Source organism: Lepidothrix coronata, unplaced genomic scaffold (assembly GCF_001604755.1).
Source record: "Lepidothrix coronata isolate B3197 unplaced genomic scaffold, Lepidothrix_coronata-1.0 Scaffold94, whole genome shotgun sequence".
NCBI lineage: Eukaryota > Metazoa > Chordata > Aves > Passeriformes > Pipridae > Lepidothrix > Lepidothrix coronata.
The window spans coordinates 904494-922756 of NW_016690274.1; the positions used below are offsets into that span (position 1 = coordinate 904494).

The following is an 18263-nucleotide window of genomic DNA, read 5'->3' on the forward strand; positions in this document are numbered from 1 at the left end:
CTCCATCTGCCCGGGGGGCTGGGAATCGAACCCGGGTCGCAGCGGTGAGAGCCCTGCACCTTAACCACTAGACCACCAGAGGCCCAACCACTAGACCACCAGAGGCCCAGAGGGTGCAAGCACCCAGAGGGTGCAAGCTAAATGGCTGACATCTCTCAACAATAGAAATGCTAATTCTCTCTGAATAGTAAACTTTTAGTTACAGCTTAGACCCAAACTTCCCCCTTAACTACCTCAAATTTGCTCTCAATTCTTACACAAAATAACTTTCTTAATCTTGGAAACAGACTGAGATTGGTATCAGTACAAATCTGCAAGTGTAAGCTCTGTCCTAATGTTTTTGCATGAATGCAAGGTATTGAATGTCTTCTGGGGTGCTTTATGTGATGGTTATTTTAGACAGAAAAGTCTAGACAGTTCTTAGGATCTATTGGACGTCTCTACACTTGCCAAAATTTGGGAGGGAGTTTTGTTCAAGTTACACTGTGGTTCCTTGGAGGGATTTTCACAGTATGAATAGCACTAACTAGACTAATCTCTCTCTCACTCGCTCTGCCTCCCCAAAAAAATCACTGCTTACTAGTGTTGTAAAACCTGAGTAACATTCAGCAATTGCTATTTCTGTTTCCACCTTTCCTCATTCTCTAGCAATTACGTAGGTAGGAAGGACCTTCTTTCATGCATAGTTTTGATGTATGTGCAAGAAATAATATAAAGAGTTTGCACATGCAGTTAAGCCAAGTGCTTTTTAAACACACTTTGAGCATAAAATGAATAGTTTAGCTTTCAGAAGGGCTCGTCAGTGAGTAAAGGAGATAAATATAGATACCTTTTCCAATGTCAGTCTTAATTGTATTTTTTTTTGGAAATAGAGAAAACTACTTTCTTGCTTGAACCTGCTAATATTGCACTGTTGAAAATGATCTGTCATGTAAGAAAGTGTCTCTCTAAGTAATGTAGACTTGCTTTTATAGTCTTTAATTCATCTAAGTTTCTCAGAAATATCCAGACAGTGCTAATGGGCAATACCAAATTTCCATGAGGTTCCAAAGTTCATGAAGAAAATACATGGAAAGAACATAGATGTTTGGAAGAAGGAAAAAATGAGCAATTCATTTAGATTAGTAGTGACATTTGAATGCTGACTTTTAAAACTTTGTTTAAATATTATTAAAATTTCTTGAACTGGGTTATGAGTCCTTTTTCCTCCCTCCTCCCTTCCCTTTTTGAAGTTTTGTTTGCGTATGATATTTAAACATTTCATTCATATGATGGAAAATTAAACAGTATGCTATAAATGTGCTTGCAATCTCAATTAAAATGTTTAATATTTTACCGTATGTTCCTTAGTAAACATAATAGCGTTAATGTTAGTAAGCTCATCTTAAACCATCAGTGAACATGAGTTTGTGGGTCTGTCTTCACTTACTGCTTTGCATAGTTTTGGTCACTTAAAAAAATGTCTAGCTGAGCAGCTGTGCCACTATGTTGGCTGTTTTGAGTCAACATTTGTGCAATTTTGTAATATTTTATATTGCGAAATATAGTCCTATAGTGTCAGTCTTGTTTTTAAGGACTCTTATTTAAAAAAAAAAAATTAGAGGTAGCTCTTCAAGTCTTAATAGACCTTCAGGCATAGGCAAGCATGAATTAAAAAAGCACAGGCAAGCTGAAAGCCATAGCTGTATTTCTGCAGGAGGATACATACATTTCAGTCTCATGTTTTAGCAGAGAATGAGGTTCTAGAAAGTTGAGTCAACACACAAAGGATAGTAGGCATCAAAAAAACTTAAAAAATAAAAACTACACTGAATGCTGAAGTGTTTTATTTTAGGTGTTTGTGTAATTTGCGATGGAAACCATGGGCTTACAAGGGCAAATGATGGGAAACAGTGGTCTGCAAGGCAGCAATAAAAATTGGGAATGCCAAATATGTGAACTGTGTGTAGCCTTGGTTGAGAATTTGTTTTGAAAAAATAAATTGTTAAACAATGAAGGCCAGATATTTTTTATTATTTGTCTTGGGAAAAGAGTTTGTATAGACTAAGGCAGAATTTGGTGCCTGTGGGAAAGAGAACAGTGGACTCAATTTTCAAAATTTATGCGGCTTTGCCAAGACGGATGGGAAGAAACAAGAGTGTCCCCAAACAACTGTAGCCCTGGGAGACTCTACTTATCTTGCATGCGGGTTTTCCCATTCATAATTATGCTTAAAAATCAAGCTCTGTGCACTGGTAGCTCTGCATGGCAAAGAGTCAAGCTCACCAAGCCAGATGTTGATTTACTGTGATAATTAAGCTTGCCCAAGACAAGAGGCATCTGTAAAGAGGCATCTGTCCTTATTAACTTCTGGGTGAGCCTTTGAAAGGCAAGTGATATACGTTAAGTCAGCCCATGCCTTTTGGAGTCCATCGTCTGCGGATCTGCTGTAACTAGGCACTGCAAGGTGGCAGTGACTGCTCATGCTGCTGTTAGGAAGTGAATATATTTCATGTGGCTCTGAATCCCCCCTGTGATCTGCGTCAAATGTTTTTTTGGTGGTAGAGTGTGCTGGGAGTACTTGTTTTCCAGACTGCCACTGCAACTTCATGAGTGGAACTGAGTGCTTCTCTTTTGCCTCTCATTTCTTTGTAGTTCAGGATGCTGTTTGTGTTTCTCATCTGCTGTGTTCGATATCCTGTCCATCTCAGTGGTTTCCTTTTGAACAAGCATAATGGATAAACATCCTTTATACAGCTAAATGTTGTGCCTTTTTTTTTAATGGAATGGCGAAACAATGTAGCTATTGTGGATGATACAAAGTAGATGTCAAATGTGTTATCTGAATTTTTGCTCAAGTCAACTGTATTCAATGAACATGGTGTATTTCTTTAAAACAGATCTATTTGGGTCTGTTCCTTTTGCTCTAGCCAATATGTTGAAAGGGAACAGAGCATCAAGAGCACTGCATCATCTTTAAAATAACACATCCATCCACATTTTCCTCCCAGATTGTTGTTGCTCACAGGATCTTTAACAACAGAGGAAATGAGCAGAATACCCACGAAAACAGAATTAACACATGAAGTTTAGTTAAATAAGATGAAAACCAGAAACCCTTTCTGTAGTCACTGGGGAAAACCTACTGCAGAGAACAGGATTATAGAATCACATTTTAAAGTGGGGATTTGGGGGATGTTGCTGGGACAAAATACTCTAAGCTGTTTTAAAAATACTTCTAGATAGAAAACTGAACTAGATTTCTTGTTTGTACGTGTCGTTGATCCTTAGCAAGGGGAAGGAATGGCTGCTTCAGGAAGCTGCAGAGTCTCATGAATCAAGGGAATAATGAGGTTTGAGCCAAACATCATTTTTTTTGATTGCTTTGCCTTTGATTTTTTTTCATTTTCTTTCTCATCATTTTGTGCTTTTGTTGCTTTTCTTGTTTAACTAGGCTTTGGATAAGATCTTTGTTCTTGCCTTGACTTGGATTTTTTTTTTTGGTCAGTTGTTATTTTTTGTTGTTGTTGCTTTGGATGCCCTTCAGGGTTTTGGGTTACCCTGGTAGCTGACTCTCTGTATGTCCTTTGGTCACTTTGCCTGTGCAGACTCCAGAGGCATATTCTTAACTGCTGAGTTTGATCCACAAGGAGCAGGAAGGTTGTGCATTGACTTAGGTGACCCAAAGTTCCACATCACTTATATGCTCAGTTTCTATGCCCCTTCTATGCAACAACCTTAGGTGCAGTGCAAGATTCTTTCATAATTTCGCATTGTATATTGTATGAACTTGCAATTTCTGCCTTTTATAGGGTGGTGGGTTTTTTTTTCTTTTTTTTTTGTTTGGTTGGTTGGTTTTGATGTCCCTTTCTTTCTCTTTTGTGTTTTGGTAGGCCTGGATGATTGCCTGCAGCAGTATGTCCATAAATTTGAACGAGAAAAGATTAATGGTGAACAACTCCTACAGATTTCTCACCAGGACCTTGAAGAGTTGGGTATCTCACGGATTGGACATCAGGAACTGGTTCTAGAGGCTGTGGATCTCCTGTGTGCACTGGTTAGTTAAGTGGTGAACTGATATGTAAAGTATTTCTTCCAGTGCTTTTTTGGGTGAATAACCAAGGCGAGACTGATAAAACCAGAATACCTTTGTTCCCTGCTTTCTGTTACAGATCACAATAAAAGGAAGCAGTAAGAGTTTGTTTAATTCTTGCAAGTTTTGTATTAATAGCTGTTTAACTTTTTCCTAATAAGAGGCAACTTTAATTCATTTGGTTGCACTTCCAACGAATGAAGTTGTCCAAGTGGCATTGTTAGATCTTGTGGCTCCTGTTAGTGAACAGAGTGATTAAAATTGCTAGAGTGAGTTTGTCTTAGAAGATAGAAGGCATGTTGTTGAACAGAAGCCAGAAGTTCCTCACATCAGTTGAAATAGGTTTAGGGCAATTCTGTAGAAAACATACGAAGTGAAGAAAAATTAATTCTTGAAATGAGGGATGTTTTGCTACCTGTTACAGTCTAGTTGAACACTCATTGGATTCAGAACTTAAGCTGTTCTTTTGTCTTACTCCTGATATATCACTGCAGATACTTTTAAAACAAACACTCTATAGAGGATAAATATATTTTGGATTGTCTCGCTAGTTCAGACTTTATTTAAAAGCCATAGTTTTGACATAGTCTTGAAGGCATATTTGATGTAATGCTGTCAGTGAGCACCAGAGGTATATATATAATTACATCGAGCAGAAGGGTGGGAAGGCCTACCCAATGATTCCTTGGCCAGCACTGGCTCGTCTTCGCTTTGTTAGGCAAGGCTTGCTGCACTGAGCATACTCTTCTTAAAATGGAGAGTCTTTATTACCTGTGTGATATACTTTATTTGCTGCAGAGAGGTGCCGTAAGGATCATTCCTACTCTGTGACCAGGAACAAATTGGATAGCCTGTACTGAAAGAACTATGTTTAATGAGATCTCTTCATACAATCTGCATGTTTTGCAAAGAGTTGCTCGTATATTTGAAAAACATTTTATTTCCTTTACATATTTGATCTGTCAAAAATTAACATCTACTTGAAAATCTAATAGAAGAACATAATTAGGCTGAAATGCAGTTTATGGTGTGGGAAGGGATAGTCTGTTGGGCAAGTGAAGGGGTCCGGTGAGTTAATAAATGTACTGTGGGTTGTATACAGTCCTGACTGAAGTAATCTATGTGGCAGTTCCTGAAGGCACTTTTTTCTTTTAAAAAATTAGAATAAAGTGAACAAAGCTGGACAACTGCCAGAATTTAAAGCTGTGTTTTATCTCCTACAATTTCCTTCTAATTTCCTTTGTAGACAAAAGTTTTGACCTCAGACCCATTTCTGGAAATCCTTTGTGAAATGCAACTCAAGTTAATGCATTAGACAGCTATTGCATATTACAGCTGAAACATCCTTGTTGCCTTTTTCAGAGGTGGAGAAAGAATTCCTATGTTTTAGGTATGCCCTTTGCCATCTTATTGGTGTCCCTTCCCTTGAAATTTTGGAATTGTATAAAATCACTGTTGATTTTCTTTCCAAGGGGACACTAAATTCTAGTGACAACCAGTTTTTTAATTTGTTCTCTCTTGGTTTTGTGTGCGAAGAAAAGTTTCTGGATTCCACCTGTGTTAATTCTTTGAAAGTGGGAATGTGTGTCATTTAGTGTATGTGTGAGTACATATCATGATATTTCCGTGACTTTTGGGGTCTTGAAAGTAAAGGAACTATGTTTGGATTTTATCTTTTTTTCCTTTTCCTTTTTGTCCCCCAGCAGCCCCACTGTGGTATTAGCTCACACTGTGGAAACGTGGCATTGGCTGAGCCAGTCTGAGGTCACACTTTCAAAGTTGTTGTTCTTGGCAGAGAAGGGCTGAGGGGGGGGGGTTTGGTAGTTCCCCAGACCTGGCGTTCTCAAAAAGAATTTCCCTTTTTATCTAGTTTTGCCTTGGCAGTTTTCCAAATGAATTTCCTTCAGATCAGTGCTTTGGTTCCCTCACACCACAAGAACACGTGGTGTTCTAAAGCCACCAGCTTATTTGGAACATCTTTCTCCTGTTGAATTCTTTTCAAGCATTCACCTTACAGACTCTGTTTCAGCCTCAGTAGATCAGTCACAAAAATACACGAAGTATGAAGGTAGTCCTTTCCTTGAGGAAGGACACCAAATACGCCTGTTTTTTTATTTAGTTTTTATGGGGTTTGAATATTATTTGTCAGTGCTAAGGTGACCATGTGTCTGGAAGTTATGGTGTGAAAGAGAAATTAATTCATCTTTCTCTGCTGCTTTGGTGATGAAACAGCGTTCCCTCATCTCCTCATAGCAGTGGCCATATGCACATCATCCTGAAGAGGTGGCAGGAGAGTGTGGACTAGGATTAAAAAGTGAAGGTTTCTTCTGAGCACACATTTCTGTTGCTCTCCAGCTGGTTTGACAGAGTTTTCTGAACAGGTATTGAAGACATATTTGAGGAATTTAGAGGATGTATCAAAGGACCTGAATTCTCCAGAGGGAGAAAAAAACCCATCAACTTGAGTGCCTCTGTCTTTTTGCCAACACTATTTGCTTGGAGGGGTCAAGGAATGGAAGAAAGACATTTCTGAGTTGACTCTGAAGTATTTGGGGAAAGGGGGAGCAAACATACATAACTGTGCTTTTCAAACCACAAAAACAGGGAGGGTAAGCCAGAAAACAAACTTTTTGGGGCTTAATGCTTGCATTATTTTATATTTGTTAACAGGAAACTATGCAAATATTTTCACTTTTAATGTGTTCTTTGGATTTGATTTTTGAATCTTTACCTACACTGTGTGATGTGAGAGTTTCAAAGCAAAAAAGCAGTGGATTTTTCTTGAGGTTAGAATGAAGAGATACTAGTTTTATACAATTAAAAAAACCCACTAGAAACCTCATAAACAAAAAAGAACATAGTTCTGCCTTTGATAATTTCACTCATAGTGATGTTCTGCCAGCATATTTGCACTGTAACAAAATATAACATCACAACATAAAACACGCATACATAAAGACTTATCCTTGTTAAAGGATATCTGTGCACTGCCTCATGAGATTTCAATTTTCTAGAGGTTTCAAACTGAGTGCTGTTTATTAGGAGATTTGTTACTCCAAAGGATTCTTTAGGATGCATTGTTGTTAAAAGGACAAGAGCAAGAATGAGTGACTGTGACATTACCTTGCATTAACTCTAGTGTTTATATAGGCACGAAGTGACTTGGATCAGCTTCTGAGCAGGCATTCAGTCTGGTTTTATCCATCTTTTTCCCAGAACAGGCTTTCAGTTGGATCAGCCAGCAGATCCAGCTCATCACATTGTGGGATATGAACATGGCTGTAAAAGGGCAGGAGATGCTGTCCCTGGGCAGTGGCAGGGCTCTGTATCAGCCCAAATCAGCTCTGACACAACTGCTGTGCTCTTTTGACTTCAGTTAGCTACATTTTTTATTTACTTTATGCTGGCTGCCTGACCTTGAGCAATTATTTGATCAGATTACTTTTTCTCATTAAATGTGGTGGAACTTAGAGCATGCTCTTGTGTGCATGTGCTCTCTGGTGCACGTGTGGGTGCTGCCTCTCGCTCCAGCCGTGCATGTGGCTCCCCAGGTTAATGAGTAATAACCTGGGAATGTTTGACATTGGGTGCTCTTGACTGCTGGCTTCAGCCTGTGTTTTGATTAAAACAACTTTGATGTTTTAAGTCAGGAGTGATAGGAAAATGTAACCTGTTTCTTTCGTTCATGAGCAACATCTAAAACCTTTTAGTTGCTTAAATAATAATTTGTTAACTATTGTAGCCTCAGTCCTGTAGAAATATTTCAAGAAAAGCCTGCTGAGCTTTGCGCTTTGACTGTGTGTCACTGTGAAGGCTGTTTGGTGTGCTGCCACGATATCAACATTCCTATCTGTCCTGAGTCGAGGCTACAGTTCCACGAAAAGTTAAATTAATCCAAATCACCTGCTGCCTCCGCCACTGCCTGTCCTCTGATTAGTGATCTGTGCTTGCACTCACCTGACCCTGAAGTGAGCTACTTCAGGAAGCTAAACCAGTAAAAAGGTAAAAAGGGATTAGATTCCTTTGAATGGTTTAGAACCCCAGACCAGCCCTCCCAACAGACTGGACACTGCAAGTGAAGGAGCAAAAAAAGAACAGAAATAGTTGGTGATGTGTGAGGTGTTCAAGACAGCGTCAGCTTGGATAGAAGCATTGCTATATGATGAAGAGGCAGAATCCTTTCTGTCTATCAGAACAGATAAGTGAGGAGACTGCCTTGCCCTTGGAGCAGAGGTGGCTTGGGTTGTGATGATGCATTGTTCTGGGGGAGTTCATCCATCAGGGCTGATCAATAGTTGGATAATTTGGTTTCCTGATACTGAAGAGCTGCACGCTCCCTGTTGTGCTGGATAGGCATAGTGCTTAGTCAGGACCTTTCCTAGAGCACAAGCTGCTGTTTTACGTATCTCTGGTGCGCTCTGTAGACTCTTTGGGGGAAGTTGTAGAAGAACTTAGAGGGGTGACTGTTAGAGCTTGGCTGTGATGTGCTCTTGATAGTCTATTGGGTAGACCAGTTGCAATTATGAGCTGCAGCCCCTGCATCTCTAGAGGCAACACTTATGTTGATGAAGTCTACCTCAAAACTGAGGTAGAGAGATTTATTTAAGAACTACCTCATCTGGAAAAGTTACACCAGACTCAAATGCTGTGTAAATAAGGAATTTGAATAAGGAGTGATAAGGAGTATGTGAATGTTTTAGGGCCAAACCCAGAATCTTACCTGGTATATCAACATGTGTCTTAAATGGTGGTGCCGTCTCTAATCTCAAATACCTAGAGATGGTTGGCACAATTCCTGCATCTGAATGACAGAAAGACCTGGAGATAATTATATGAAGACTCAAGTTCTGATCAGAGTTATTAGGTGGTTATACCTCTGCACAGAAAAGGTATTTTGTATTTTCTGTCCCTTGAAGGAAGGAGGGGATCAGTGTCCTCCAAATCCCTAATTTAAGAGGGGATTTTCTGATGTGTGACTACTTTCTTGTGGTCATAGGAACTTGCCCCACATCCAGGCCTGTTTGTGAAAAAATATTTCTTCAATGATAGACTAATATCTGATGTTCTGTGAGGAGGAGAAACTTGACTACAAGAAATGCATTAGAATGGTGCTCTTGTGGTGTTTTTGTCTTTTGCTGTTGTTGTTAAAATTAAAAGGTGATAAGTTCACACATGACAGTGTGCAAGTACTTTAACGTTGTTCAGTAATACGGATATTTCCCTTTCTGTGATCCTGGAAAATTTAAGGATATCCTTTGCTGTTGCAACAGTGGTATTTTTTTGAATTGGACATATCCTTTCAACCCCTATTCCTGGCTGCACTTTAGGGTACTTCCTTGCCAAGAGCCCTGAGGCAGAGGAGGGAGGCATTTGTGTAACTTACACCCACTAGGATCTTATCCACAGCAGGCATTTTAAAGGTAGCCGTGTAGCTGAAACCTCTCCATACACTGGTGTGTTTCTTTGGGTCAAAGATTCAGTCTCCTCTTTTGTAAATTACTTAAATCTAAAATATTCCAGACTCTTTTATGGATGCTTGACTGTGGAGGGAATGGAGCCTCAAGCCAGCAGTGTGCATTAGCAGCATCCTGCTCTGCATTAACGGTTAACGGGAGAGGGAGGGAAGTGATTATCACCCTGTACTAGTCATTCGTTAGTCTGAATATGACCCCTGCCCTAAGTACAGGAAAGATATAGAGAAACCAGAGCAAGCTCAGTGGAGGGCTATCAGGTTGGTCAGGGCTGGAGTACTTGCCCATGAGGAGAGGCTGAGGGACTGGGACTTCTTCAGCCTGGGGAAGAGACAGTTCCAGGGAAGCCCAACAGCAGATCCCCAGCACCTACCATGATGTGAAACACAGCTGGCAGGATGACAGATCTGGGCTTGCATGGCAGGAAGATGAGAGACTTTGGGCAGAAGTTGAAATGAGGTTCAAGTTGGATATAAGGGAACATTTGCTTACTCTCAGGACAGTAAGACGGTCGATCAAGTTGCCCAAAAAGGTTGTACAGTCTTTGTCCTTGGAGGTTTTCAAGACCTGACAGGATGAAATCCTGAACAAGCTGCTCTGAACTCGCAGCTGAGCCTGCTGTGAGCAAGAGGTTGGTCTGAAACCTCCAGAGCTCCCCTTCAGCCTGCGTATTGGGAACCCCTGGAAACTAGGTATTGAATGGAATTAAAATTTTCTTTAGTTGTTTTATGTTTTTGAGTGGGAAGGGAAAAAGAGTAGATAGTACAGCTGACTAAACTATGGAACTTGGAGGTTGTTCACAAGAATCTGCAGCAGCAAAAGAACAGGGAAAGGCAGGACTTTTTTTGTATTTTGGGGTGTTTGTTTTGTTCTGGTAGGAGGGTCTTTTTGGTTTTGTGGTTTGTTTTTTTTTTTTAGGTTTTTTTTCCCTGCCTTTTCTCAAGAAAAGAAAGAATTTTCATTCTAAAAGAGCTAAGCCTTGCCTGAGACCTACACAGAAGTTTTACAAGGTGGAATAACACAGAAGCACAGATAAATACATATTGCTACATAATTCATACATTTGCACGCTAACAGTGAAAAGAAGAAATTCTTGATTACAAAACTGAGTTGCCTTCAGAAGAGAGAAGCATTTCTGACATGTTTGGAATGAGATGATCAATGCGTTACTTAAAACAATTGGGGTTTAGTCCTATGGAATGTTACTCGGTTGTATTTGAATTTATAAAGTTGAAGTTATAGGCAAGACTTACAGAATTTTTTAGGTTTTGTAAATTTTTGTAAAGATGCTGTTGAATGAAAAATGTCTAAAAATGGTTTAAATTAGTATGTGTAGTCTTAATGCAGTCCTCAAACTTGCAAATAATTGCACTGTTGTAGTAAAAGAGCACAGTTCCTGAAAACTTGTGATCCAAATATTTACTTAAGATTTTGATTGCAAAATTACATTTGCTTCCTGTCGATGTTTTTATCTCCTACCAGATTTAACTTATCTTTAGTTGTGAATGAAATGTTAGTTCAGTGTTTATGTACCACAGTATAGAAAACATCTTAAGAAAAAAACAGTGTTGGCTTTCCTTTAACAAAAATAAAAACAACACAATCCTGTTATTAACAGGTAAATGACATGTGTTAGGACAGTGGGACTTCATTCTGATTGTGTCCTCAAATCTCAATGTCAGAAACTGGGGGTGGTATTGGCAAAAGTATTCTTTAGTGGCTACAGTGTAGAACAAATCTTAGAAGGTACTTTTGCCAAAAAAACCAGAAGAAAACTGTGTGAATCTTCAGACTTTTTGTCCCATATGAGCTTGCAACTTATTGTATAAATAAACAGGAGAACTCAGTGAGGTTATTTATGATGCTTAATAATACTGCTTGCAGAACTACGGCCTTGAAACAGACAACATGAAGAATCTGGTTCTCAAGCTGCGAGCGTCATCCAACAACCTGCAAAATTACATCAGCAGCCGTAGGAAAAGCTCAAATTATGATGGAAATACCTCTCGCAAGCCCCCCAATGAATTCCTTACTTCTGTGGTAGAGCTTATTGGTGCTGCCAAAGCCTTGCTTGCATGGTTGGACAGGTAAGAATAAAATCATTATGTTTTAGTTTGCTACTCTAATGAATTGCTTCTCCTTGTAGGGCAGTTCCTAGATGCCTGGTTGTAAAGATCTCCATCTCAGTCACTCTTTTTTCATGTTGCCAGAAGGCCTCTAGCGAACAAATTTAATCTGGGGTAATCTACTCTTGCACTTCCACTCTTGCTAAAACCAGCAAAACTATTATATTGCACACAAACTGATATTTATAAAAGTAGGAGTCTTCCCTTTTAGGTCATTTCTCGTGCATGTGACTTCTTCTCTTTTCCCCTTCCACCTTATAAATTACTTGCCATTGGCAAGTCCCTATCTAAAAGAATTTTTAATGTTCTGCTAAAATCATGGCCTTAGCTATGTTATTTGAAAACTGAGCAGTGGGAGAGATTCTCCTTATGCCTGTTTTGTTTTCTGTTTTTTTTTTTTTCCTTCTTCTTCTTTTTTTTTTTTTTTACTTATTTAATTCTTTTTTTGTCTGGAAGGAGCCAAAGTTGTTTTGTGACAGCTATAGCAGGTCAAGTGCTGGCAGGGATGCAGTCCATGATAACAGATGAACATAAATTCTCAAACCCCTTGCTAGCTTTCCTGAGAAGGAGGAGAACTGCACAGGGGCTGACAGCAAGAAGCACTTTTATCCTTCAGTATCCCTGCTCTCAAGCAAGGAATTGGTCTGTGTCCAGGCAGTGACGTTAACAGCTTGTACCTGTCACCTGGTCCTCTTCTTTCACTATGTTGCTGGCAGCTCACCCTAGATTTTTTCTGTAAATCACCATCAGGAAAATTGCTGGCTTGTCCATTTCCAAACCCACTGTTGTTACTTCTCAACCCCTCTTCTAGCTTTTGCAGCTGTCTGGAGGATCTGAGGTAGTACTCTACAGGCTGTAAAGCTGCCCTACCTGTAATGATTGTTCTTAAGTCTCACTGTATCTCTGTATGTAAAATGTGAAAATCCATTTTTCTTCTTTCAGAGAATTTTTTTTTCTTTGTCCAGTCAGAAAATTAGAGGTCTACTCACTGGCAAAGCCAAGTGTATGATTTTTACAACACAGTGTGACTTGAGCTTGCAAGTAGAGAGAACTGTAGTTTGGAAAACTGACCATTTCTTTTGGTTCTGTTCTCTGAACTTGCTTACCACAGGGATAGACATTTTCCAGTTTTGGTGCTGTCAGGAATACTTATGTTGTAAAACTGTATCCTCCTACCCATGTGAATGTCAGAGTTTCAGGGTGTACTCTCATATGCTCTTCATCACTGATATGATAGGATTGGAAAAGGCTGGTCCCTTTGATCTAAGGGGAATTTTCTCTTGTTGCAGGACCCCATTTACAGGTATTGCTGACTTTTCATCAATGAAGAACAGAATCATTCAGCTCTGCTTGGATCTCACTACTACTGTTCAGAAGGTCAGCTTATTTCTTTTTGCTTTCCAAAAGGGAGGGAAAGGGGGTGTTTGGGGAAGTAAGGTGCTTGCTGTGTGCTGAGTGCTCATGAAAGGCAGATCTGGGAATGAGAGCTTACTTAAACTTCGAAGGTCCATGAAGGTCAGTTTCATTTGTTTGTTTTTCTGAGTGGTGGGACTTTTTTGTTGTTCCTACCCCCAATTTCATTGCTGGTTATATCTGAAGTGACTGCAGTTTAAAGGCTACTTATATTTCCTTGAGCTTTATGAGAAAGAGGGTTAGTTTTTGAAATAGTTGATCTTCATTTGAAGATCTTCACATTCCAAACAACATGTTCATAAACAGTTTTCAGTGCTAACTCTAAACAAAAATATGGCTCCACTGATTTTTACATCTATGCTTGCAGGCTTCTTAGGTCTGGTCCCATAACAGAGTGGTTTAGCCATCAGATGGGAAATGCTGCATGTAATGGAAGGAGTTGCCACCTTTACAATACAAATTGCACTAGCCAGGCTGCTTCTGCCAGTACTCCAACACCACAGTATTTTTCAAAACTTTAATTTATCAGCTGTGTGAGGAGTACTTGTACAGATAATAGCTGAAAGGACATGCAGCAATATGTAGCATCTTGGCAAATGACATTTTTTTGCTCTCTGAATAATACTGCCTGTCTGTTCTGAGAGCATACCACTGCTTTGGCCGTGAAGCACTGTGTGCACACTTCAGTTACTGCCAAACTTGCTCATAACCATTACTCCATGGCCATATATTCTTCAAACTCTGAAGGACCATGTCCTGTGACATGTGTGATTCTCTCCCCATGTTGAAGGGATGGTGTCAAAGGACAGAAACGTCCTATGAGTTGTCAAGCTATGATGACACCCAATTATGTCAGTTGTATCATTGTCAAAGGGTAATGTCTGGGTACTGTAAATTCGAAGGTGCATAGGTTTGTCCTGCTGCTTGATGCCCTTCTTGCTTGGGCACTGTGTGTGCAAATGCACAAAATCAGTGATTTACAGCTACTGCAAAATCAGTGATTTGCAGATTGTACAGTAGAACAATAAGTGTTTCTAGCAGCAGATGGTGTTCACCCAAAAGTGCTACAGGAACTGAAATAAGCGATTGCTGAATATATTAATAAAACTGCTAAAAATGGTGTCTAATCTTTCGGTTAAGTCAGCCTTTGATGGCAGAGGAATAGAAGTTGGAGAATACTACACCCTAGCCTTTTAAAAGGCATCAAACTACTTCTCTGCCAATTTGATAGGAGCTATAATAAAGAATGTGATTGGTACAGGCAAGAAAAAGCATTAATGGGGGAAGAACCAACACTGTTTTGTGCTGGGACACTGCAGATATGTTAGAATGGTCTCAAGGAGTCCACTGATGTGAAAAAGAGACACAATTGAAAAATTTTTAGGAGGGCTTTTAGGTTTCAAAAGTATTTCTTATTGGAGTATAAACTATAGGAACAAATGGTTAGTTCTAATAGTGCAGAAGAGACCAGGATGGCTCTCATGAAAACAATGGTGCTCTGCATAATCATAAATGATGTATAAAAGTGGGTGAATAATGAAGCAAGGCAGGAATGCAAGGAGATTCTAGTTGACTTTAATGATAGCTATAAAGACTCAAGGACCAGAGCTTACTCCACTTAAAGTTCTGTGGCAGACTTTAAGGTTGAATGAGTAGGAGCAGTAGGACTTTGCAATATTGAGAAACTGAGCTGCAGGATAGGTGACATTTCCTGTTGAGTCATGCAGATGTATTTAGCTGAGAAAGGCAGAAGACAGTCCTCCACGAACTCCAACATGACCCCTTCCCACGGGCTGCACTTCTTCGCAAACTGCACCAACCTGGGTCTCTCCCACAGGGTGCAGTCCTTCAGGAACAAACTGCTTCACGGTGGGTCCCCCATGGGGTCACAAGTTGTGCCAGCAAACCTACTCCAGCATGGGCTTCCCATGGTGTCACAGCCTCCTTTGGGCATCCACCTGCTCCAGTATGGGGTCTTCCACAGGCTGCAGGTGGATCTCTGCTCCACTGCAGACCTCCATGGGTTGCAGGGGGACACCCTTGCCTCACCATGGGCTGCAGGGGAATCTCTGCACTGGTGCCTGGAGCACCTCCTGCCCTTCCTCCTTCAATGACCTTGGTATTTGGAGAGTTGTTTCGCATATTCTCACCCCTCTCTCTGGCTGCAGTTACACAGGGCTTTTTTCCCCCACTTCTTAAATCTGTAATGCCAGAGGTGCTGCCACTATCGCTGATGGGGTCAGCCTTGGCTAGTGACAGGTCCATCTTGGAGGTTGTTGGCACTGGCTTCGTGGGGAAGCTTCGCAGGGGAAGCTTCTAGTAGCTCCTTTAGAAGCCACACGTGTTGCATCCCTGTTACCAAAATCTTGACATGCAAACCCAATACAAATGTCAAAGGCAAATATCCTGGAATTTAACCTTGTTGAAATGCTTGGGGTTTGGGGGTTTTCTCCTTATAGATCCTATGAATCTTGTTTCGTTATCTATCTGCTGTATTAACTTTTTAATCTGAGCACAATATTATTCTCCAGTTCAGCTCTTCTTGCAGAAAACAGTGATAACTTCTGTGGTTTCTTACATGAACTTGTTTCAGTTCAAAGACTTTTGTACCTGGGCTGTGTAAACAATGCCTTGTGTGCAGTCCTCTGCTCTTCAGGAATGTAATCAATAGCATATTTAAAAAAAATTACTTTCCATTCTGTTTTCAACAATATGTTTTATATACATTTTGATGCCTGGGACAGAGGAGTGCCTTACCAGTGTAAGGCAAACTCATCTGCCTGGCCTTGTGAGAATACTTTTATTTTGCAGGGTTCTGCAGGGTTCTGCTTCTCTGGAAAAGTCAGCTGCTGTAATCGAATCCCACATTCTCTTAGTTTTCAAGGTTTATTATTGCTTTCTACCGGGGCCAGAAAATAGTTGCTTAACAACTATTTGAACCCTACTGGGTGAAACTAATCTGATTAATCCCTGCAGCATGAATAACTATTTCTATTCAAGGTAAAAATGGCAGTTTTGCAGCATTTTCAGAGATTATTTGTTTATATGTTTATTGGTTAATGCAGGGCTTTTGTTCTTGTTTTGTTTTTAGGATTGCACTGTGGCTGACATGGAAGATAAAGTCCAGACTGTGGTAAGTTTATGTTTCTGTTGAAACTCAGCTGTTAGCATTCACATTTATTTCAGTTGCTCCTATTCTGACTGTACTGACAACAGCTTTTCAGTCCCAAATGTACAAGCATATCATGCAAGTAAACATTACTGTGGGTTGTTTTGTGAATATTCTTCACTGTAAAGGAAATCAATGAAATTGGAACAGATGGGTGGTGTGTATAATAGCATGGAGTCAAGTATTCCTTCAAATTTCATTCCACAGCTATTTTTCCAAGAGGATTTAGGCCTCAAATTTTCAAGGGAGGAGTAGTACTGTAGAATGTTCATAGGCTAAATAAACCAATTATGCCTGTGAAGTGCAGTTAGTACCTTAATAAGCAGACACTATGCCTTATTACACTTCTTCATGTTGAAGAACTGCCCTGCCACAGAGCTGAAGTTCTGTTTCTGTTTGTACTTGAGCTTGAGTTTTCAGGGTTGTTTGAAGCAGCCTTGTGACCAAACGCGGAGTGTAATGGAATGCTTTTTATATTTTGTAACAGTTAATCATCGCTTCCTGCTTTTGACATGAACCAGGCTGTGCTCTTTGATAAGGCCTTCCGGTAGCTCATAGATGCTTAGGAATTTAGCAGCAAAATAACTAAAAATAATTTTGTCCATAAATACTGAGACCACGTAAAAGGGAGTTTTCTGCATCTTTTTTTTTCCATTTGTGCACACCCACTCTGGAAGTAGGTATTGTTGTTTGGAATCCCCTTGTTTGAGCAGTTCCTCGCATTCACACTTAAACATTGTTTTGATTTATTTTATTGCTGCTCTATAAATCTGACGTAAAACAAAACAGAAAACATTGGAACTATTGTTTCCAGGGACCATTGTAATCAAACCCACTGTCTTCCTATGACACAGCTCCCCTCATCCTGTAATTACATATGTCTACTTTGACTGGAGGATTCAAACCCCTTGTGAAAGGTGACTTGCTGGTTCCCAAACTGTTTATAACTAACTACTATACTGTACTAATCCTCTCTCCCTTCCCCTTTTAGCTTTTGCAACTGACTTTGAGTTTCAGCATTCCTTCAGTTAATGTCAAGATGGAAAACACACTGTAGGAAGTAATGAAATTTGTGAGTGTAGAGAGGGCACAGATTTTTTGACTTTTTTTTCCCCCTCGTGTTTAATTAGCCTTTCTAATAGTTAAATGTTCTACAAGGCAAAGCCATTCTGCCTCTAACTATACTGACACACACACCAAGGTCAGAATTAGCCTTTAGTTATAATGTTGGCTTAGGATCAGTTATGTTTCAGTCAAAAGGAAATGTGAACCTTGCCTGCGTAAGCATTCCAGAAGAGGTCAGTTCAGAGGCACAGTGGAAAGAAGTACTGCTGAAACACTGAAGTTCTAGGTGTCCTACCTTATACTGTAAAGCTTTGTGCAGTTAAGTCAGTGGCCAGCACATCACTTTTTGTAGCACATGGCCAATTTCATTCTCATAGCAGAAATAAAGAACAACATGAAAAACTGTCAGTTGTTCCCACAAAGAATCATCAAAATGTTTCAGTATTTTAGTGGGTTGTATTTTGGTTAAAGCCAATAAGCCCCTACGCAATTTTTTGCTGTATTTTCGGTGTTTATTGTTTAGCGATAGGGAGGGGGCACTAATGGAAACAAGTTGTTTTTACTATGTCACAGTAAGAATATAGACATACTGTAAAATAGATTTGTACAAATGAATCTGCTATTTCAGTGGTTTTAAAACTCATTTCCTTTACATCTTTTGAGAACTGGAAGAGGAAGAAGCCAGGGGAGAATTTTCCTAACTGTTTTTTGTGTGTTCTCATTGTAGGCCAAGACTTTAAATGGCATTTGTGATAAAGCCATTCGATCAACTACAGATCCATTGATGAGCCAGTGTGCCTGTCTGGAGGAGGTTCACTTAACCAACATTAAACCTGGGGAAGGCCTGGTAAGAACTGGAGTCTCCTGATGTCCCCAGTGTTTTATAAGGTTGTCTTGTGAGCCAATGCAAGTGTTTATGTATAGTAAGTTATTTCAAGACCAATAAT

At 39.8% G+C, this 18263-nt stretch overlaps 1 protein-coding gene across 1 annotated transcript in view; it reads left to right on the top strand.

The window, feature by feature from the left end:
• CNKSR3 (CNKSR family member 3) overlaps positions 1-18263 on the top strand; it is a 64643-nt gene that overhangs the window by 27765 nt on the left and 18615 nt on the right. The window contains exons 2-6 of the mRNA XM_017822032.1: positions 3873-4036; positions 11428-11630; positions 12959-13046; positions 16174-16215; positions 18044-18163. Coding sequence (XP_017677521.1) covers positions 3873-4036; positions 11428-11630; positions 12959-13046; positions 16174-16215; positions 18044-18163 — 617 coding nt within the window. The remainder of the gene's footprint in view (positions 1-3872; positions 4037-11427; positions 11631-12958; positions 13047-16173; positions 16216-18043; positions 18164-18263) is intronic.